We start from the raw sequence: 21,891 nt of genomic DNA, 5'->3' as shown, positions 1-21,891 counted from the left end.
TCCACCTCAGTATACTGAACAATTCAACTTCCAGGTTTCATGCAGTATGGATTGGATGCGTGCTTTCAGGAAATTAATTGTATTTTACCACCCACAATGCTGTGCGAAATTAAACGTAAATCGTCACTTCACTTTTTTTTACCTGACTGTATATGTGCATTACTCTTCTTGAATAAAGCTAAACAAAAAAAAAAAACGTGTGGATGCGGCCAGTTCGGGTAACAAATGACGCCACTTCCATACTGAATGAATCAGAAGAAGTAGGAACAAATATCTGCCTACTGTGTGTGCATACTGAATAGTAGGTACTAAACAGTATACAGCACGGATAGTAGGTACTGTCTACTGACAGATTGAAGAGGTACTTGGAAATTCGGATGCAGCCTCTGTCCTCTGACCATCTAACTGGATTTTACTGTTCTGCTTTGTTCTGGTTGACTCTGGGCGGAGCTGGTGTGTTTCCTCCAGCCAATGACAGCGCAGCAGGTGTGGACACAATTCAGTGATTGGACGAGATTCAAACCGGTGAATATGACGGACGTGGACGTAGCAGCAAAGAGAAAATATAATCAGAGTGAGGAGAAACACCAAGCGGATAAAGCTCGTTCTAAAACGAGGGTGAACCTTGTGTTGTCTTTTACCCGTGGACGTAGAGTTGGTCTACTTCCTGTTGGACAGGCAGGAGACACACACCTGTGGTTAGCTTGTGCTAGCGTGCATTAGCTTGCAGTTTAGCTACAAGACTACACACTACGTCCTGCAGGGGGCGGGGCTTCAGGGGGAGGGGCCACATTTGAATGTTTACAAACATTTCTACTGACTCCACCTTTATAAAACATTAACCATTTTTTATTTTCACAGCGTCTTCATTTAAAAATACTAAATAACTTAAAATTCAAACTGTTCAAGAAACACGTTGACGTCATTTTTAATTCTGGCGCCCAAAGTCTTTAAAGTCATGATGATGTCACTTCCTCCTACATGGAGTTCTCCTGCAGATTTAAAGTGCGGCTGTCACCACTTTCTTCCTGCCTGCTCCACCACCCCTCCCCGCCTTCGTCTTCTTGCCCCTCCTGCGGCTCGGGGCCGAGTGGCCAGGCTTGGCGGTGGTAAAGGTGATGCACTGAGAGTCCAGGTAGTCCACCAGCTTAGCGGCACCCAGGCGGATCCCAGCTGCCTTGAGCCGCTCCTGGAGCTGAGACAGGACCACGGGTTGGTACTGGAGGATCTGAGTGTACAGTGCAGAGTCAGACAGGATGAAGGAGCGCACCGCCTGGAGGCGATCCTGAAGGCGGGACGCCACCTGGGAGGCAGAGATGCCGCCGTCGCTGTCTGAGTCGCCCTCTGAGGAGACGCACAGCTCTGGGTTTGACCTGAGAGAGAGAGAGAGGAAGGGGTTAAAGCAACAAGTCCTGATCTTTAGACGACATTACACTTTAGAACATAAATTCAGTGGAGAAAACAAACAGATTTAAGAGGCGGGGTTACACCCTGGACTGTTCACCAGCCAATCACAGAGCTGACAACCAGCCACACTCACATTCACACCTACAGGTAATTTAGAGTCACCAGTTAACCTAACGAGCATGTCTTTGGACTGTGGGAGGAAGCCGGAGTACCCGGAGAGAACCCACACATGCACGGAGAGAACATGCAGACTCCACACAGAGGCTCCTGTCAGACGGGGATTCAAACCAGGAACCTCCTCGCTGTGCGGGGACAGAGCTAACCACTGGACCACGATGTCGCCTTGTTTAATCATGAAGTGATAAATATATTTATGTGGGTAGAGTGGAGATCAGGAGTGGATAAATGTAATGCAGGAAAGGAGCCACAGGTCGGACTTGAACCCATGCCGCCTGCTTGGAGGACTACAAGCACTGTACATAGGAAGTGCGAACAAACCACTCGACACTGGCGCCCCAAAGGGGATACATTTTTCACACACACACACACATATATACGTATACACTGCACCTTTAAGGTTTGAAGGATTCAATCTGTAACCTGAGCTCTTCTAGTCTGTAAATTCTCGAGTAAAGTCCAAACTAAACCGTCCACTGACGCTGGTTATTCTGTAACTCCAGTTGTGTCACTGTTTAGTTACCATGGAGACGTAAGGTACATCTTAACCAGTAGAGCGTAACGTCCAAACTCACCAAACTATATAGTCAGAAATGAGGTTTGATCTGAATGTGACCAATCAGAGAGCAGTGTTTCCTCTCGGGTCAGATCGTCTCTGAATGTGACCAATCAGCAGTGTTAATCTTCATACCATTTTCTGATTTAGTCATAGTCTCCTGACGAAAATCTCCTTTTATATTTAGTCAGATATTAGTAATTTGTTAATGATTTAATTTAGTCAATTAGTCACTGACTAAAATCATTTTAGTTGATGAAAATAGAAGATATTTTAGTCAACAAATTCAGACGCAAGCTTTTATTTTGATTATCAGAAGCTCACTGCTGCATTCAGGTGCTGCTTGGGTGGTCCATGATTCCGAGTTGGGAAGTCGTTTTGCCGACTTCAGTGTGTTCACATGATTTAAGTTCGGAAAGTTGGAATGTTGTAACAACAGCACAATTGATTCTGACATCAAGTTGGGAAGTCGGCATCTTATTCTTTTCCGAGTTGTTGGTCCGACATGAGCAGGTGTTCATGTGCATTTTACACCACATGAATGCAGCAGAAGCTCCAGGGGGCGGGGCTTCACGGACCTGCAGGCTTCAGGCTGCACATTGTTGCACTCATCACACACACACACCTTGGATGAAGTATATGCTATGGTTTACAATGATTTTAGAACAGCTGAGGCAGTTTAACACTTCTTTATCAACGACGTGATAATCCTCACTTGTAATGTAGTTTTCCTTTCGTCACATTTTCGTCAATTAGATGATGAAGTAATATTATTTATCAAAACGTCAAATAACGGCCCGTCATCGTCATAGTTGACTAATTTAAAAAGTCAACCTCTTTTCGTCATTTATTTTGTTGATGAGATTAACACTGCCAATCAGAGAGCAACGTTTCCTCTGGGGTCTGATCTGACTCCTCCAGCCTTCATCTTCAGCTGGTGACTATAAATGATAAGTTAAATGTAACACACGGTACCTCTCGGACTCTTCTGCAGTCGATGATGTGTTGGAGCCCTGCGAGGCCGACAGAAGCTCCGCCTCCCCTCCGCCGTGTTTCAGAGGGGAGGTGTCGGCGGGCGCTCTGGGCTCTGTAAACCTCACCGTCTGGGCGCAGGATGCCGGTCTGCTGCTGCCAGCGGTGGACGAGCTGCTGGGCGGGGGCTTCACCTGAGCCGCCCCGCCCACAGAGGGGGCCTCGCCATCAGAGTCGGAGTGGACCAGCTGGTGGGTGTACTGGTGGATCTCCTTCAGTTTGAGGATCATCTGGCGTTTCGGTAAAGGTCGAACGCCAAACCTGCACGGAGGAAAAGGAGAAAAACTAAAAGATGGAAGAGAGGAAAAGAACAAGAGACGGGCCTGGTGTCCACATGGTGTTTTATTGGAGGCAGAAAAGCGCTAGCTGTGCCCGGAAGCAGAATAAAAGTGCTGCACGCGGGTGTCTCTTATTAATGCCTGCTGTATGACCCACACTGCTCGCTCAGTTTTTACTGTATGTAACATGAGTGCCGGTGACGTCTACGAGCACCTTTCTGAAAGGATGAAGGACCGCGGCCCGCGGCGCTCGGGAAAAAGACGCTTAGAACTGAACTTGCTTTCTGGATGGCGGCCGCCTGCTGCTCCAAACGCACTCAACTCATTGGTAACAATAAAAAGACGCCGGCTCTCAGAAAAAAGAACGCCATGTAGACACGGGAGAGAGTAGATCGAGTTGGCTCTGAAAACAGGAGAGGTCATTGGATGGGATTCTCCGGCCTTTCTCTCGCCTCAGGGTGGTCGACGGAGGACCCGCTCACCTGTTGAGTTTGGTCTTCAGGTCCGGAGTGTCCATGTCAGAGTAGTGCGGCATCGGGGTGATGGGGACCATGGTGCGGCGCCTTTTATTGTGCGATGTTGCGGCTGAGACACAAACAGAGAGACGCTGTTTAAAACCAGGAAGGAATGAAGCAGCAGCAGTGACATCATGTGTTCAGGGTTACAAACTTTAAATGTTAACTGTTTAGAATTTAGACTGCAGTACCTATATTAAACACTAGGTGTCAGAGTTACATATTACTCCTTTAACCCTCAGGCATCAGTTTAATTTATTACCCTCTTCAGTCACTAAGGACAAAAATGTCCAATTACAAAAAACTGCTATAAAAATAGAACAGATTCATATTTTTTTCTACTTTTTTCCGCATACATCTCTTAAACAACTCCAGACCTGCTCAAAAATATCAAATATTGAATAATTATCAGGAATTTAACCCTAAATGCCAGAATCATGTAATGAAACTGGCATTTAAAGGGTTAAATTCTTGATAATTATTCAATATTTGACTTAAGAGTGTAGTAAACATGTTTCACAGTGTTCTATTAAAAAATTTTTTTAATTAGCATTCCAAAATGTGTCAAGAGAGAGTCTTTCTTACAAAAATGTGTGCCATATGCACTAACACAGACAAAATGATGACCAGATGAAGAGGAAACATTGGACCAAATGGACAAAAATGTCCATAATGATGCATGAGGGTTAAAGAACAAACGTAAATATTTCTAACTCTTTTGGTAAGAGGCCGGTTTGAGGTACCTGGTGTTTTGAGCTGAGCAGAGGGGAGGAGCCTCTGAGAGAGAGGAAGAGCCTCCTCTTGGTCCTCCTGCCAGCTGTCCCATATCTTAGAGTCCAGGAGGCTGTTGGTCTCTGGTGTGGGCTGGTCACATGGTTGTGCGCTGTGAGCTTTGGATGAAGGAAAGTTACTCACGGCGCCACGACTCTGTGGCGAGCGGGCACCGAGAGCAGCCGGTGAAGGCTGACAGTCAGTAGACGAAGATGACCCGGGTGTTTTTCCTGGTCCTGTGCTCTGGTCCTGCAGGCTGGATCCTCCGCTGTCCTCCAGCCTCAGACTGAAGCACCCCGGGGGGTTTGCCTCTGCGCAGGCGTCGAGGCCCCACGAGTCGTTGAAAGCGATGGGAGGCTCGTCCATGACCATGAAATCGGCCTCGTTAGCGTCCGTTTTAGCTTCTTCCTGCTCTCGATCATCACTCTCTCTCTCCACTTCTTCTTCCTCATGTCTTCTTCCTGGACTTGTCAGCTCAGGCTCTGAGGCGCTGTGTGACCTCTGGTGACCTCTACAGGAAGGTGAGTCTGACGGCTCAGACAGATGAAAGCTCCCTAGCTCTGTCTTCTCGGGGCTCTCTATTGGCTCCGCCTGCCTTTCTTCACTTGTTGACCTGTGTTTGTTCTCGCTGCTGTGGAGCGGAGACTCGGCTGGATAAGCAGGGGGGAGGTTGATCTGTGTGTGCAGAGGAGTGCTGCTGCTGTAGGGCTGCAGGTGAGGGTGAACAGGTGTGTCCTGCTTTGAGGAAGTAGAGACTGAAAGGTGTGATGTTTTAGTGTGTCTGTTGGGGAATGTAAAAACATCTCTACCTGTATTCAGATCACAACCACTGGTTCTTTCTGAACTCAGTTTGAGGTCAGAACCAGAGCTGCAGGACTCCGCCTCCTGTTTTACTCGGGGAACGCCGCCCTCTGCTGGGCCAACAAGGGCAGACACTCTGGTTGGACTTTTCTTAAAGAGTAAGGCAGGAGAAGAGAAAACAGGTGATGATGATGATGAAGAGTCTTGTTTAGGGAACAGCTGAGTCCTGCACATGCTGCTTCTGGTCTGAGTGGAGCTGCTCGTGGTGCTCCGCTGGAGCGGTGTGGACGGGATCAGCCACGAGACTTCAGGAGAACCGTCCGCTGAATAACTTTGACCTGGAGCTGCAGGCGCTTGATCAGGACTAAAGTCTGAACTCATGGAGCTTTTCTTCTCCAGGCTGGGTTCATCATTTTGAAGAACCTGCTGAGGTTTAAACTGGGCGTGGGAGCTCTGCAGGTCGTACTCTGCACCAGGAGACCGCTGCGATGGACTACGGGGACAAAAAACTTCTTCATCCATTTCCTCGCTCGAGTCGGACAAAACTATGAGCTCAGGCTCCTTCTTCTTCTGATGCACAAGAGGAAGGGAAAGAGGGGCACAGATACTTTGAGGACCATGGCTTTCTCCCTTCAAGGGAACAGATTCTGCTGGATTCGGTCTTCCTAAGTCAAACAGTAAACCAGGGGACTGACCCGGGACAGGCAGGTTGGAGGAACTGAATGTAGGGCTGAGAGAATTCTCTTCGACTACACTCCCTGAAGACTGGAGCAGAGTTCTGCCAGACAGGTCGGATGTGGGTTTAAGAGGGGACTGGTGGTGTTGGGATTGAGGGACGTGTGTCCTGGCAGAACTGGAGGGCACAGCGGAGGACTCGTAGACGCCCCAGGAGTCTGAGAAGAGGCGGCTGTAGCTGCGGTCCAGGCTCAGGTCTGGTTTAAGTTGAGAGTTCTGCTTCAGGTTTTTCACACTTCTTCTTGGTTCTGTCAGTTTTGTGAACCCTTCTTCTTCCTCCTCATCAGCCCTCTCCTCTTCCTCCTCCACGCCGTCTTGCTCGCCCTCTCTCTTCCTCTGCGTGGCGGCAAACTCATAGATCTCCTCTAGCTCCTCCTCGTTCACTTTCTCCTCATGGATGTCTGCGTCAGCTGCAGCAAGGTCGTCACTTTGATGATCCTCTTCCAACGCTTCCTTTCCCTCCCCTTCTCTGTCCGTGTCTGCACCCTCTTCTTCTTCTGCATCCTCCTCGTTCCACATGGAGCGGAGCAGCTCCACCAGAGCCTGCTCTGTTCGGTTGTTGATGTCCTCCTCCTCGTCTCCTTCAGCTGCTGCATCCTCTCTGTGGAGCTCACAAAGCTGCTGCAGCTCCTGAAGGTCAAACCTGCTCACACACAAAAAACAGAAGAGGGGTGAGTGTCCTCTAAAAGACATGCTTTACATCAGAAGCTCCACCCCCTTTGAAAAGAGGATAGAGCTTCCTGAAGTCCTCACACTGCTGATCTTAAGCTTGACAAACTCTCAGGTGACTCACCTGGATGCCAGCTCTCGGACATGAGGCCTCAGAGGACCTGGGACGCAGCAGTGGGCTGAGTAGATGTAGCGTAGCAAAGCTAACACAGCCTGTCCCGGGACGTCACTGATCAGCACCCTTTGAGCTGCAGGCACGCCTTCCTCCTGCACCCCAAACCCGCTTTCATGTACCTGTGAGAGGAGCAGAGGGAAAATGATGACCAGGAGAGAGCGCCGTTAGAACGCTTCATTCTGTCTTTACTTTTGTAGCGCTGATTAAAAAACGATATCTGCAGACACAAAAAGAGCAGAGCATCATCCCTTTAAGACATTTAATAACTTTACTTTGAAAAGTGTGGCTCTACATTTCAAAAGACTGAATTTGTGTGGCGGATTGTTGTGGATCACCTCCACTTTATATACATCCTGAAAGTGCTCCCTAATTGATATTTTAGTTTCAGTTTTAAAGTGAGGCACACTAAAGCACAGACACACACACACACACACACACACACACACACACACACACACACACACACACACACACACACACACACACACACACACACACACACACACACACACACACACACACACACACACACACACACACACACACACACACACACACACACACACACACACACACACACACACACACACACACACACACACACACACACACACACACACACACACACACACACACACACACACACACACACACACACACACACACACACACACACACACACACACACACACACACACACACAAATTACCATTTGTGCCAGCAGGGGGCAGCGAGCGTACACCATGAAGGAATGAGCAAAGAAGACGTCTCCACTGTCCACCTGCAGCTGCACATCGCTGAGCTGAGGGTTGTTCACCATGCTGCTCAGGTCTGACGCCAGTCTGGAGAACTGAACCTGCAGGAGGAACGGACTCGGGTTCAGCACTCAGGACGCCATGAGAACAAACAGCTGACTCAGCAGAGATGACAAACTGACATGTGACAGGATGTAGAGACTAACAGTTCTTACTGATCGCTCTTTATTTGATCCTGGCTCATCGCTCTTCCTCCTCCAGCGCTGGCCTGTGTGTGTTCCCGCTGTAAGGAGGTCGGCGTGCTCCTCCGACTCGTCCAGGACGAAGCCGCTCAGACGGAGGTTTGTGATCCGAGCGGCACTTTTACCTGTGGGAGAGAAGACGATCAGGAGTGGAGGAATCAAATCAAATCCATTTTATTCAAAGTGCTGCACAATAAGATAACGCACAGTTTCTTTATCCGAGCCACGGCGGATAAAGAAACGTAAACATCCGACCGCTACGACCACAGGAAGATAAGGGGTGGAGTCTTAGGGACACGGGAGAAAAGTGAGTCTTCAGTCTGGTCTTAAAAAAAGCCTAAAAAAGGGGGACAAGTCAAACTAAGAGGAACCAGATCAGATCGGATCTCTGAAGACGCCACACGCTGTTTAAGGAGGTCGTCATAGCGACCACTGGAGTAAGCATTGTTTACGGTTTCTTATTCACTCTGACGGGCAGCGAGGAGGAGAATGGATGCAGAGCGAGGAGCGACACTGACTGGGTCTGGTGTATTCTGACCCGGATGTTCAGACGGATCTGGGTCTGTTTCCTGTGGTGTCTTTATTCCTCACTTTTCAAAGTATTTGAAACAAACGTTAAAAATTAACATTTTTGATTTTAACGTTCTGTTTTTTTATTCTTTCACCACTTTGTGCACTTTGAGTGTTTGTTTCTGACCGTCAGAGCCTGAAGCCGTGTAGCCACACTGGGTCAGGGTCATGCCGTCCTCAGCCAGCTCCATCAGGTCCCGGAGCGCCTGGCTGCCCACCGGGAGCGCTCCTGTCCACGGGGTGGAGGGAGTCGGGGAGTCGGACGCCGTCTGGGAGGAGGACGGCAGGACAGAGGCCCGGGTTCCTGTGAGAGGAGTTCCTTCAGCCGCAGCTCGCACCGAGGACTCGGGCTTAGTGATGGTGCTGCAGGAGGCGGAGTCAGTCTGCAGGTGGAGGAGAAGAGAATCACCTTTACTCCACTGGATGTTCAAATGCGAGAGGGGTAAAGATACCTTTAGTTTAGATACCTTTAATCATTAATATCCAAAAGAGAGCTATCACATCACAGCCATCACAAAGCCCTTCAGTGCGTTGAGTTGAACCCAGATAAGAGTCCCCTCTGCCAGCTGATCCTGAAGCTCCGCCCTCAAACACCAGCGCTTCAGGACACACCCCAAACAATCTGGCCCAACCAAATTATCTCAAAACAAAAAGACAATTATATCAAATATTGGAAGGAGAGCACCAAATCACAAAGTAAATTAGAATTCTATTTGAGCCTAAACAGAGAGTCCAAGCTGGCAGAGTACCTGAGCACAGTGAGGGATGTGAAACTAAGGAAAACCATGACGATGTACAGACTGAGTGGAAACAGTCTGACCATAGAAACAGGCCGTCACAGACAGAATGGACAGAGACCCAGAGAGGCCAGGCTGTGTTCACTCTCTTTGATTACATTTATAATAAATATTCTGACTTTCTCCATCTCTCTGATCCTCAGAAGCTGCTCTATCTCTGTGGAGAGAAAAGTCTGTGTGCAGTACGAGCTGCTAAATATGTTCATGATTGTCACAAACTGAGACAAAATACACTTAATGTTTCATAGAAATACACTCTAAAAATAATTCATGTTATTGTTAATGTTTTTTATTTATATTGTATTTGTTTACTGTATATATTGTAATAATTTGTTGATCTAAATGTTTTCTGTACTGCTTTGGCAACATAGATTGTTGATCTGTCATGCCAATAAAGCTAATTTGAATTGAATTGAATTGAATTGAGAGAGGGAGAGAGAGAGAGAGAGAGAGAAAGAGAGGAACGACCTGCAGGAACGGAGCCACATGTCGGACTTGAACAGACTATAGCCTCCATTATGGGGTACCAGCTAACAGCTAGGCCATCAGCGCCCCTTTAATAACAATTTCATTTATTCTTGCTGCTCCTCTCGAGCAATATTTTGTAAAGCTGACTCACATATTCCGATGTACCTGTCGTGTTCTAACATCTGTTCAATTCGACTTCTCTCCTGCAGGAGGTAAATGCTAAATGTCTGAACATAGCAGGAGGAGATTAAAAAAGGTTGAATCAGACATGTCCGAGTCGTTTTCTATAACTGTGCCTTCACCATGCATGAACATTTAAAGATTATATATAAATTCATGTTTTTAATTAGGGGAAAAGATCTGCTCTCTGCTCTCTCACCGCTGCTGATTCCGTAGGCGTGATGAACTCTCTGAGCTCTGGCGTGTAGAAATCAGACAGACAAGTGGAGCCTCCATCCTGCAGCGTGCTCTTCTGCCAGAGGGGGGCAGCACCGGTCCAGCCGGGCAGACTACTGGGGCAGCGGGTCGGGGTGGGTGGGGAGGGGGACCGACCCTGCAGCAGGAGAGCAGAAACACGGTCCTGCAGCCTTGTCAGAGCAGTGTTAGCATCCTGAACGAGGAGGAGCAGAGGAGGGCGAGGGGCTGCGCCCTTTTTCCTCTTTCCACGCCCCTTACCTGCAAAGAGGAGAGACGAGGGAGGGTAGGAGAGGAGAGGAGAGGAGAGGAGAGGAAAGGGGGAGAGAGGAGGAGGGGAGGGGGAGAGGAGAGGGGGAGGAGAGGAGAGGAGGGGAGGGGGAGAGAGGAGGAGGGGAGGAGGAGAGGAGAGGTCTGTTTACAGATCACAAAGAAACAAGACAAACTTGTCCTACAGTGAGACAGCGTACTGCAGCACAGTGCTACACTGAGATATAAGGCAGAGACTCAGGACTCATGAGGGGATGTTCCAGTACCTGTGTCTGACCTCCACTTCAGCCCTGAAGTCACAGCGGTGTGCTCGGGAGCGGCCTCTGCTCTCTCTGACTCTCTCTCTCCTTGATGCTCCTTCTCCAGCTCCAGCAGGGAGGACGACAGAGCCAAGGCCACCATGGTGTCCTCGTCCTGGGGATCAGTCTTCTTCCTGGGCTTCTTCCTCGCTGGGAGACCCGGCTTGGACGAACCTTTTCTTTTGGTTCCTCCAGTTTGTGTGCTGAGGTGAAAAACGAAGCAGACGTCAGAATGGTCTTCATGACGGCTTGGTCGTTGTGTGGATGTTAACAGTCATCATCAACAGCCAAATATAGGAGTCTGAATCACTGACACAGGTATACAAAGGTGCTTAATGTGGCTCCTACTTTAACTTTAAATCAATTAATTAATCAAGTTATGTTGATGTTATATCGCCCCGTCCTACTGTGATCTCAGACTCTTTGTCCCCCATCTTTTAAACATCAAGGGAAAGGCTTCCTCTTTCAGGTGCATGTGTGAACAGGCAACTCAGGAAGATTTCAGGGGCAGGCTGTCCTGAAGTTTTCTGGAGTGTACGTATGAAAAAGGCTTGAGGCGGACTCACAGTGTGTGTGCAGTCGGGACGTTCTGGTTCTCCTCAGCTTGTCTCTGCACAGCCTGCAGCAGCACAGCTGGAGGGACGCCTAAATCTGCAGAGCAGCGCTTCAGGTGGGCTGAGCGACTCTTCTGGGACTTGAACTTCTTGCCACAGATCGGACATTCAGGGACACCAGGAGGAGGAGCAAGTGCCTGGGCGCCTTGTTCACTCTCATCCAAACACCTGCAAAGACGGATCATTTTCACGCTTCAAATTCACAAGATTTAAGATTTACTTTTATTGATCCCTGCAAGGGGAAATTCAGTTTTTACACTCTGTAAGTCATGCAACACACACATAGGCTGAAATATACACACATGCACAAACAGGATTCTATGGACAGATGGCAGAGTGAGGGAGCAGCCCAAAGCAGGCGCTCCTGAGCTGATGGTTGGGGGGAGTGGGGGGGGGGGCACCTCGGCAGTGCTTAGGAAGTGATCTGGTACCTCTCCAGCTACCAGACCAACTTCCAGATTTGGTCCGCACCCTCCGGTTCCCAACACAAGTCCCTACAGACTGAGCTACTGCCGCCCCCTGCCACAAACAGGAAGTTATAACAGTAAAATGCCAACAATACAAAGTTAAAGACCCAGACCTGTTGAGGTGCTGCATGCGCCCCTCTGGGGTCATGTGAGACAGGTCTCTGTGGCAGATCTGACAGAAGAAGAGTCCTCCCTCCTCCAGGTCCACAGTCCGAGACTCTGCTGCCTCCATGTCCAGCTCCTGCTGCAGGCGCAGAGCCAGAGCTTCGTCACTGTCCAGGGGCTCAGAGGAGAGGCCTGAAGTGAAGGAAAATACATGGAGCTGGTTATCACATACCTGAGGCCACTGAGCCACTCTTTGGGAAGTTAAATTGATTCATGGCCCATCCCTCGTGGCATGAGTTGCATTTAGGATCAATCACACATAAAGTTTCTAATCAGATAAAAAAGGAGAAGCGATAAAGCCAACATCTCTGCCAGGAGAATCAGCTGATCTCACCTCCTCTTAGTGCCGATGGAGGATCGCAGTCGCTCTCACGCGTCCCTGTTTGACTCTTATGCACCATCCTTGGAGGATCTGCTCTCTTGAACTGTTGCATCCTGAGGAGGACTTTGTCTTTAGCCAACAATCCTCTCTCGTCTCTTCGGTCTGCTGCTGCAGCTTCAGATGTAGGCTGATCTCCTCCTTCATCTTTAGACACAGTCTGATCTCCTCCTTCATCTCCTCCTGCACCCTCAGACACAGGCTGATCTCCTCCTGCACCCTCAGACACAGGCTGATCTCCTCCTGCATCTCCTGCACCTTCAGACACAGGCTGATCTCCTCCTGCATCTCCTGCACCTTCAGACACAGGCTGATCTCCTCCTGCATCTCCTGCACCTTCAGACACAGGCTGCGTCTCTGCACTCCTGGACCCGGTTTCTCCGTGTCTCCTGTTATTCCTCCTGGTCTTGTCCCTACTCACTGCCTGACTGGAGGGCTGCAGCTGCTCTTGTCTCCGCACCTGTCTGGACTCACCTGGTCTCTTGCGGACTCTTTTCAGCAGCTTTGAGCAGAGATCTGCAAAGTCCTGGTCCGAGTCATCCATGATGGCGTCCTTCTTCTGTTTCACACATTAAAAGTCCTTGGAAGCATGTCTCCCTGCTCGGACTGTCTGCCTGCTAACAGAGCTGGTTCATGATGAACTGATGTTGTTTTCGGGAAACTAAAAAAGATCCACGGTGACGGAGGAACACTTTAATTTATTCCTAACACATTTAAAGGAAACCAGCAATGTCATCTCTCAAAGTCTACACATCACTTCCCAGTGAAAATATCAGTTAGCTAGCTAGCTAGTGATGCTAACACTTGCACTTCCCTATTCTGATAAACTCCTCAGTTTCCCGCCTCTTCGTGTTTTTATTCACCGACATGTCGCTTTATCTTCTCCATAAACTGTGAGCTGTAAATCAAGTTATTTGAGCCGCCGAACAACGCAGAAAAGAAGCTAGCTAAAAAAAGGTTTGTTTTCATTTTCAAAGCGCCCACAGTCAGCCGCTTCAATTAGAACTTGCGACAAGTGACGACAAACGAACGGAAGTGCGTCACAAAGAGTTTCAAACTAAAAATATGTTAAAAATGCAAATTTTGTTCTTAATATAAACTAAACTTATCTTAGTCTTGTTGGGTTGTTTTCGTCGTCTCTGATTTTCTTTTAAATGTATTTTAAAGATGTGTTTATCATCAAAACGTAAAACATTTTCTATTTATTTTTTGATTGAAAATATTTTATTAATACCTGAGGGTGAATTCTAGTTTTACTCCGTTACTTTGAGACATAAGAGGCTTCTCACAGTCCTGAAACACCAACACATAAACAAACAGGATCCTGTGCACGTTCACTAACGGAGAGATGTCAGAGTGAGAGGGGGGATACACATGGAGGACCCGAGCTGGTGGGCACATCGGCAGTACTCAGGAAGTGACTTGACACCTCTCCAGCAAACAGACCATGTCGCTTCATTAGAAACACGTTAGATTTGTGACAGCCCTCCCGCCAGCAAGGCCTGCTATTATGTTTGTGTCCCCACAGGTTGCTTGTGGGCGGAGTTCCCCCACACCTGGGCACACACACACGTTTCCCTTGTTTTTGCTCGGGCCTTAAGAGTTTTATTAACTTTCTGATAAAAAGCTGACACACAAACAAGCGGCGTGATGCAGAGTCATCATTTAGACAACAGAGTTCTGCTCTTCTGTTGCACACAGTTTATTTAACAATATGGTATACAAGTAAGAAATGAGTCTGTTATCAGTTTATACAGTGATTTCATTCTCTCTGCCGTATATTTAGATTCTGCTTCATTACTTGATGTACAATAGGAGAAAAAGTTTAAACCCCCAAATTCAAGTTTTGTGAGAGAGGAACGAGGGTGGATAACGTTTAAGTTCTCCTCAGACGTGCCCCTCATCCCACGATCGCACACAGCTTAGTGTAAAACTTCCAGGATTGGCGGGGGCGGGGATTACGTGGCGATCATTCCACCTCAGTTTAGGGGGCTGCGCTCTTTCTCACACTCTCTTTACACTTTACAACATTTGTATGACAAAAAAAGTATGACAAATTCTTTTTTTTTTTTTTTTAGATGTCAAAGCAACAGTTTTCTACACCAGCGAGACGGATGTTTGATTGGTTGTTGGATTGAAGGTCACGGAGACGTAGCTGCAGTCCTCGATATGTATACGTGTGTGTGTGTGTGTGTGTGTCTTCATGTGCGCCTGCATACATGCCTGCAGTCCATTTCCTATTTTAATACAACTGAGTGCTCTTCATACACAAAGAGGAAGGGGGTTGTCCCTGAACGCCACGTCTCGGAGTAATGATACAACACTAGATTACATCAGCCAGCAATGACAGCGTGAGAACCGGGCGCACTTCTTCCCAGACAAATTATTTTACAGTTTCAACACAAATGTTTTTTGAAGTTTCTTTTCCAAAAGGTACAAAATAAAAAGATATGAATAATATAATGCAATTGTACATTTTCTTTAAAAAAAAAAAGAAGAAAAGAAACGAGAAGAGGCGTGACACCATACCAAAAAACAAACCAAAAATAATCTGAGTATCGAACACATTTGGTCTCAAACAAAAAATATATTCTTTGTGATTTTAATTTCATTGAAGAAGAAACTTTTCAATCCCTCAAACATCTTCAGGAAGAAAACACCCATCAGTTGGGTTCAGGTTACCATGACGACAATCCCCCGAAAAGCATTTTTCTGTTTCTGAAACCAAATTTTCTTTTTTCTTTTTACAACAGTTGAAACTTTTTACACGTCGGTACAAAAGAACGTTTTCAACCTTAGAAAGAACAAACAAAGCCCTCTGACAGGGGGGGTTGGGGGGGGGGTCTTGAGTCTGAGGGGGGGCACAGAGGACTGGGACCCTGGGAGCAAGACTGTGATCTTCAGTTCCCAGCAAAAATGCTACAATCCCTCCACAAACTTCTCCAAAGTGTCCCCTGTAGCATCTCCCACCATCCCCAAATCACTGTTCAGTCCCCCTCTGTTGGGCGTGTTAAGCTGCGGTAGCATGGCGCTCTGTTCCGGTGTCCCCAAGTGTCCCTGCTCCATAGACGCCGAGAGCGGACCCCCAAGTCCTGGATGCGGAGAAGCCGAGTGTGGCGGATGAGGGTGCTGTGGTGAGGGCTGCGGCTGGTTCTGGACCTGCGGTGAGGGGCTGGAATGTGGCCGCTGCTGAGGCTGGGAGGGCGGACAGGGGGACTGGACCGGTGCAGGGGAGCGGACTTGGTTGTTGAGGGCGTTGGCTAGCGTGGGTTGGCCTGGAAGGTGGGCTCCACCCTGGGGCTGGCCAGCCAGCAAGTGGGTCTGGGGACTCATGGGGCCGGGCTGGGCAGGAGAGCCCATCTGCTGCTTGAGGACGGCCTGCTGCTGTGGGGGAAGCTGCTGCTGCTGCTGCTGCTGCTGCTGCTGAAGCAGCCGCTGATGCAGTAAGTTCTGGGTGGAGTCCATCCCCATCCCAGGCTGCGCCATCTGAGCCATGGGTGGTAGATGCCCCATAGGACCCCCAGATGCTCCTGTGCCCGCCTGCATGGCGATCTGCTGCTGCTGCTGCTGCTGCATGCGGAGCTGGGAGTATGTAGCTGCTGTGCCCTGAGCCTGGGCAGGGAATTGGCCCGGATGGCCCTGAGGCATCACTCCCTGCTGCTGCTGCTGCTGCTGCTGCTGCTGCTGCTGCCGTAAGAGCTGCCGGCGATACAGCTCCTGGATCTGAGGGTTGGTGTTGTGTGCTGGGTTCATCAGCTGCCCTTGGGCCCCTAATGCAGCCATGCCCTGTGCAGGAGGCTGTTGGGGTTGCTGAGGGGGCATCCCCGGCCTCTGCACCGCCCCTCCTGGCATGGCCATGGCCTGCATCGGCATACCGGGCTGCTGTTGCTGAGCAGCTTGCTGCTGCTGCTGGGGCTGGTTGGCGTGGTACTTGGCTGTTCGCTGTTTGATGAAAGCAGCCATTAGCTGAGGGTTGGACTTGAGGATGTTGAGGACTTGCTGCTGCTGCTGTGGTGAGCTGGGGGACTTGAGGGTGCGGAGCAGATCCTGCAGGGCGTTTGGGGCAATGGCGCCCGGTCTCTGAGGCGCCTGAGGCCGAGCACCTGGCTGCTGTGGAATCATCATCCTTACACCTGTCTGAGGCTGCGGTCCGGGAGCCATCATGGCTCGCTGCATGGGCATGGGCTGTTGGGGGGTCTGACCTGGGACAAGGCCAGGTTGTTGGTTCTGGGCTGCCTGCATGGGCCCTGCAGCGACAGGCCACTGCCCTGGAGCCATGCCTGGTTGCATGACCTGTGGTCCTCTGGGACCCGGCACCATCTGCATGGGTGGCTGCATCGGTACAGTCATGCGCGACTGTGGCTGCTGCGGGTTCATGGGCAAGCCGTTCATGTTGACCCGGTAGTTCTGCTGGTTTTGCTGGGCCTGTGCCATCATCTCGATGTGCCGCGCCATCTTGACCGCAGCAAGGGGGGGCTGCTGCTGAAGCTGCTGGGGGGGCTGGGGCTGCTGGGGGAGGGGGGACTGCTGCTGGTGCAGAGGGGAGGCTTGGGGCCCAGCCTTGCCCTGAGACACTGGAGCTTGGGGTTGGCCGTTGCGGGGGGCGCTGGGGAAAGACGGGGACATTACACCGGCTGAGTTGGGGGTCTGTGGCTGGTTGGAGAGGGGCTGCTGGGGAGTCTGGGGAGTGTTGGGCTGAGGGTGGGATGTGGGAGTGTTGGGGGCAGCTGAGGCTGGCGGGGACGGGAGCGGCATAGTTCTGCCTTGCATGGTGGCCATTCTTCTCCTCATCAGCTGAGCCTGCTGGAGGCGGTGCTGAAGCTGCTGCTGGCGGAGCTTGTGCTTTATGTTCAGGCAGAACGGGACGGGACACTTGTTCTCCTGACAGTGCTTTGCGTGGTAACAGCACAGAGCGATGAGCTGCTTGCACACAGGGCAGCCGCCGTTGGTTTTGCGCTTGCAGCTCTTGGTGTGCTGCACCACTCGCTTCATCTTCTGGCAGGACGGCAGAGAGCAGTTTGCGTTGCGGCACTGACAAGCGTGCACCAGCGACTGGATGCAGCGCTGGATACTCAAGCGCCTGCTCTCCTGCGGGCTCTTGGAGGCCTCTCCACTCTGACCGTTGTTGTCGTCGTCCAGGCCAAGGCCCCACTTGACCATCTGGTGCTCGTGCCCCTTGGTGTTGTAACAACCAATGCACAGATCAAAGTCCTGCAGTAAAGGGAAGACGGGGAAAAGTAATGAACACCAGTCCAAGCAGGTATTATTCCTGAATAAATCCTGTCTCGACCTACTTCATTATTATCATTACTAACATTATATTATTAGTATTTAGCATCAATATATATACTGTATATTCTTATATATATTTTATTATATTAGTCTATATTATATAACATTTAATTATATTACACTTTATTGTTTATATTGCACTATATTATACTACATTATATAACTGCACTCTGCATTACTGTGGTACAACACTGCCTCTCTTCTCTGATTTACATTACTTGCTGGTATTGATCATACCAAGTCACTTTAATCATCACTTGTCACTGAATCCTGCCATTCCCTGCACATACTGTCTCAAATCCCTGCAGTTGACCTCATCATTCATTCATTTTGTACTTGTATATACCCCCTATTTTTATTTATCTTATCTAATCTATTATTTTTAATGTGTATCTTGTATGACCCTACTTGTCTGTGCTGCTGCAACGCCCGAATTTCCCCTCTGGGGATCAATAAAGTACTATCCTATCCTGTCTCTCCGGACAGAAACCCACTGAAGTCATTTATTCATACTGACACAGAGCTGCATATTAATATCTGCTTCATCTCACCTCGCACACCGTGCAGTGCCAGCGTGTCTCCACATGGTGCTTGCACTCGTTACAGGTGTAGACGAAGCGGTCCTGTCCCTGGTTGTGCAGCTCCACCAGCATGCACATGGAGCTCCACTTGCACCTCCTGAGGGAGCTGAACTCCCAGTGCTTGTCCCTGGCCAGCGTCAGGAAGGCGTCACGGCCGTCCATCAGGTCACAGGAGAGCAAGGGGTCCGGGTCAACAATGGGCGGCAGGGTGTTGGCCATGGGAGCAGAGTGGAGGTGGATCACAAAGAACACCTTCAGCAGAGAGGACACAGCGGAATGAGAGACGGAGAAGCTGATAGAGTTTCTTGAAGGGATACTTCACCCATTTGCATTAAGCTTTGTATCATTAGAAACCTGGTAGTATTTTTGAATGATCGTGCATCACGCCCTCATTTTCCCCTGAGATGTGAAATCTTTGTATTTTTAAGTCGGAGCGTCCAGTGACGCAAAATGACGATTTTTTTACAACGCTAGTTCCTCATATTTTCGACCACTGAAGCTACAGACCATTCACAGATCAGTGGGTGGGCACTCCCAGAATCAAAACTTAACGTCTGCCATATTGCTTGGAAGCTATGCTAACAGGCTCTATGGAGAAAGCTGATAATGGCGAAAAAATATAAATATAGTGGCGAGATGGTTGCTGCCGACAGGCCGGTCTTTTTTGGTGGCTGCGGCCGCCGGGCGCTAGCCGGCAGGGGCCGCAGCGACACAAGACAGGCCTGTCAGCAGCAACCGTCTCGCGGCTATATTGCTGGCGACAACCTCGTCATCAAATTCAAATCCAGTCTTCATTTAATCTCTGTTGAACTTAAAGGCTGGTTTCACATCAGGGACCCGGCCTGGATCAGAGTACACTTGACCACAAAGTCCGGTTCCTTTGATCAGTGTGAACACAAAAGTACTGTACTCGGGTACAGAGAAGAGGTGTACTCAAGTACGATCCGCGGGAGATGTGAACGCAACCAATGCTGAAACAAGGAAGTGGACCGCTATATGACGTGATTCTAAACGGCTCCTACGGCTTCAAAAACCGTTGTATCCTTGCAGCGCGGCCCGTTTCCACCCCTGAGCTGCATGCTGGATGAGGAAGTAGGAAGAGGGTCGTTGTTGGCGTCTCAGAAACAAAATAAACAGTTAGCAGGATGGACCCAGTCTGTGAGTGGTTGCCATGGTTACTTCATTCTGCCAATGCGCATACTGCCCCCTACAGAACGGTTACTAATGTGAACGCAGACCAGCCGGGGAGGAATCGTACTCTGTCACGTTACCGAACAATCGTGCCTAGTGTGAAAACGCCATAATTGACGGGACAAAAACCAAACGGGTCGGACCTCTTTGTGCTTCTCCAACGTGGCGTAGAGTTTCTGGGACAGATCGTTGGCTACATTCGGCATCCCAGGCTTCTTCTTATTGGCTCGGCTCACACTGCTCTTGTTTTTGTTGGTCTTCTTGTTGTTCTTCTTCTTGGCGTTCTTGCTGTCACCTGGCGTGCCCTGTGAGGGGAAAAACAAAGACGTGTTATTAACGTCTCGCCACTGCGAGGTCGTCTTCAACGGTGCTTCAGATCCTCAGTCACACTTTGTTCTAAAGTCTGACTGGAATCAAAAGATATTTATTTGAACAAAGAGCAGACCTCAGGAGTTTCAGAGGCCGCCGTGTTCTCCTCCTTCTTCCTCTCCTCCTCCTCCTGCTCCAGCTCTTTGATGCTCTCCTCCAGAACGTTGGGCCAGAAGTCTCCTTCAAAGTACGGCATCTCGTTAGCGCTGGTGATACGGTCTTCTGTCGCCTGTTTGAAAATGTCCTAAAAACAACAAGAGAGAGAGAGAGAGACGGATCAGACAAGCTTTTAAAGAATCTCGTCTTTGATAAATCTGAAAGTACACTTTAACAAACGACCTCCAGTGTTAAACAACGAAAACAATGAGGAAGTGGAAAAAATTCACTTTTGATCATATTGAGGGGCGAGGAGCCCGGCATGACTTTGACTGACAGGTGGGGGCGTGGCTGATTTGAGTGACATGTGGGGGCGTGGCTGATTTGAGTGATAGGTGGGGGCGTGGCCGATTTGAGTGACAGATGTGGGCTATTTGAGTGACAGGTGAGGGCATAGCTGATTTGAGTGACAGGTGGGGGCGAGTCTTATTTGAGTAAAAGGTGGGTGTGTGGCCTATTTGAGTGACAAGTTGGGGAGTGGCCGATTTGAGTGACAGATGTGGGCTTTTTGAGTGACAGGTGGGTGGCGTGGCCGATTTGAGGGACAGGTGGGGGTGTGTCTGATTTGAATGACAGGTGGGGGCGCTGTAGCTGTTTGCCAGGAGGACTAAGGTCCGCCCCTGCTCCACCTCTTTGCCCGTTTCTTGATTTAGCATAAAACCCGCTGTATGAAAAGTACACTGCGTCTTATACACCGCTGCCACAAATATACCTGGATAAAATGCTGACACATGTTGTCATAACTGCGAGTTCAGCGAAACAATCACCCAATGCACGCCCCCTCATAAAATTTACCTCCATTCATTGTGTATTGCACGCTGTGCTGGGAAACACACTGACCAGGCTGGTTGTGTGACTTTTTCCACCTTTTCTATGTCGTGAGGTCGTAATGATGCTTCAGTAAATGAAGCATGTGGCGTGCTCTTTGGATTGACGGACTCCTCAGTTAAGGACAACCAGCAGAGGTGTGCAGCGTACTGTAGCTAGCAGGAGCGCAAACGCCACAGAGTGAAAACAGACAGGACTTAAAGAGCAACAGAAACTGCATGCTGTACACTTTGATGAACAGAAATCGTCACATAGCAGACTTGGGTTGGGTGGGTGGATATAGTTGGGTAGATATAGCCTTATACGGGGTCCGCCATCATTTGGCTTTAAAACGCCTTTTCAGACACCAATGGTTGATGTCTCAGAGACTATCTGAGACTACGTCCATGTTTCATTCAGTCTAATATTTCACATGTTACCAGTTAATAACCCCTACAGTAGCACGAGTACAACTCTGTTCTCAGATCTGAAAGGAGAGTCCTCCTCTTCACCTTGTAGTCGTGCAGGATCCTCTCTGCGTAGGCCTTGTCCAGCATCTTCTTGTACCACTCCTGCAGCCTCTTGGGCTTGGGGATCTTCTGGTCGAGTGGGTGGCAGTGGAAGATGTAGTCGTCTCCTTCACTGGGAGGGCACGCCCAGATGTGACCTTGGGAATACCTGGGAAATAAAGGCTGATATGTTAAGAAATCTCCAGAGACTCTCATTCCCATGATGCGTCTTCAAAGCAGTGTGAGGCTTACCCGAGCTTCTTGACGTATTCCAGATAGCCGATCAGGATCTCGTGGTACACGGCTGTTCTCAAAAGCCGCGGTCTGAAGAAGTGAATACTGTCCAGGTACGATATGTAGACCCGTCTGTAGAGGCAGAGAGAGGGAGCATGGTTACTAACCAGCACCTGATCCTTTCAGCACCGCCTAC

General features: G+C 49.3%; 2 protein-coding genes across 6 annotated transcripts in view; both read right to left on the bottom strand.

Annotated features, from left to right (window-relative positions):
* Nucleotides 1-833: 833 nt before the first annotated feature.
* slx4 (SLX4 structure-specific endonuclease subunit homolog (S. cerevisiae)) lies at nt 834-13,555 on the bottom strand. 3 transcript variants are annotated; one of them, XM_061052525.1, is made up of 13 exons: nt 12,512-13,555; nt 12,126-12,309; nt 11,498-11,713; nt 10,899-11,134; nt 10,328-10,623; nt 8,811-9,066; nt 8,078-8,238; nt 7,826-7,972; nt 7,066-7,235; nt 4,709-6,915; nt 3,933-4,035; nt 3,116-3,433; nt 834-1,373 (listed from the first exon to the last, which is right to left on the bottom strand). In XM_061052525.1, the coding sequence occupies exons 1-13, from the start codon at nt 13,098-13,100 to the stop codon at nt 1,001-1,003; spliced, it is 5,256 nt and encodes a 1,751-aa protein (XP_060908508.1). In that variant the 5' UTR covers nt 13,101-13,555; the 3' UTR covers nt 834-1,000. The 3 variants fall into 3 exon arrangements, with proteins under 3 accessions (XP_060908508.1, XP_060908518.1, XP_060908526.1); XM_061052535.1 differs by having other exon boundaries at nt 8,087-8,238; XM_061052543.1 differs by having other exon boundaries at nt 13,031-13,555.
* A 659-nt stretch (nt 13,556-14,214) lies between these two features.
* crebbpa (CREB binding protein a) overlaps nt 14,215-21,891 on the bottom strand; it is a 42,600-nt gene continuing 34,923 nt past the window's right edge. For all 3 annotated transcript variants that reach the window (XM_061064227.1, XM_061064235.1, XM_061064246.1), the window contains 6 exons: nt 21,714-21,827; nt 21,465-21,630; nt 20,066-20,233; nt 19,764-19,925; nt 18,400-18,681; nt 14,215-17,767 (listed from right to left, as the gene is read on the bottom strand). In XM_061064227.1, coding sequence (XP_060920210.1) covers nt 15,476-17,767; nt 18,400-18,681; nt 19,764-19,925; nt 20,066-20,233; nt 21,465-21,630; nt 21,714-21,827 — 3,184 coding nt within the window. In that variant the 3' untranslated portion in view covers nt 14,215-15,475. The remainder of the gene's footprint in view (nt 17,768-18,399; nt 18,682-19,763; nt 19,926-20,065; nt 20,234-21,464; nt 21,631-21,713; nt 21,828-21,891) is intronic.

The sequence above is a fragment of the Labrus mixtus genome, chromosome 2, assembly GCF_963584025.1.
Source record: "Labrus mixtus chromosome 2, fLabMix1.1, whole genome shotgun sequence".
Classification (NCBI taxonomy): domain Eukaryota; kingdom Metazoa; phylum Chordata; class Actinopteri; order Labriformes; family Labridae; genus Labrus; species Labrus mixtus.
This window is presented reverse-complemented; position numbering and strand designations above follow the sequence as displayed.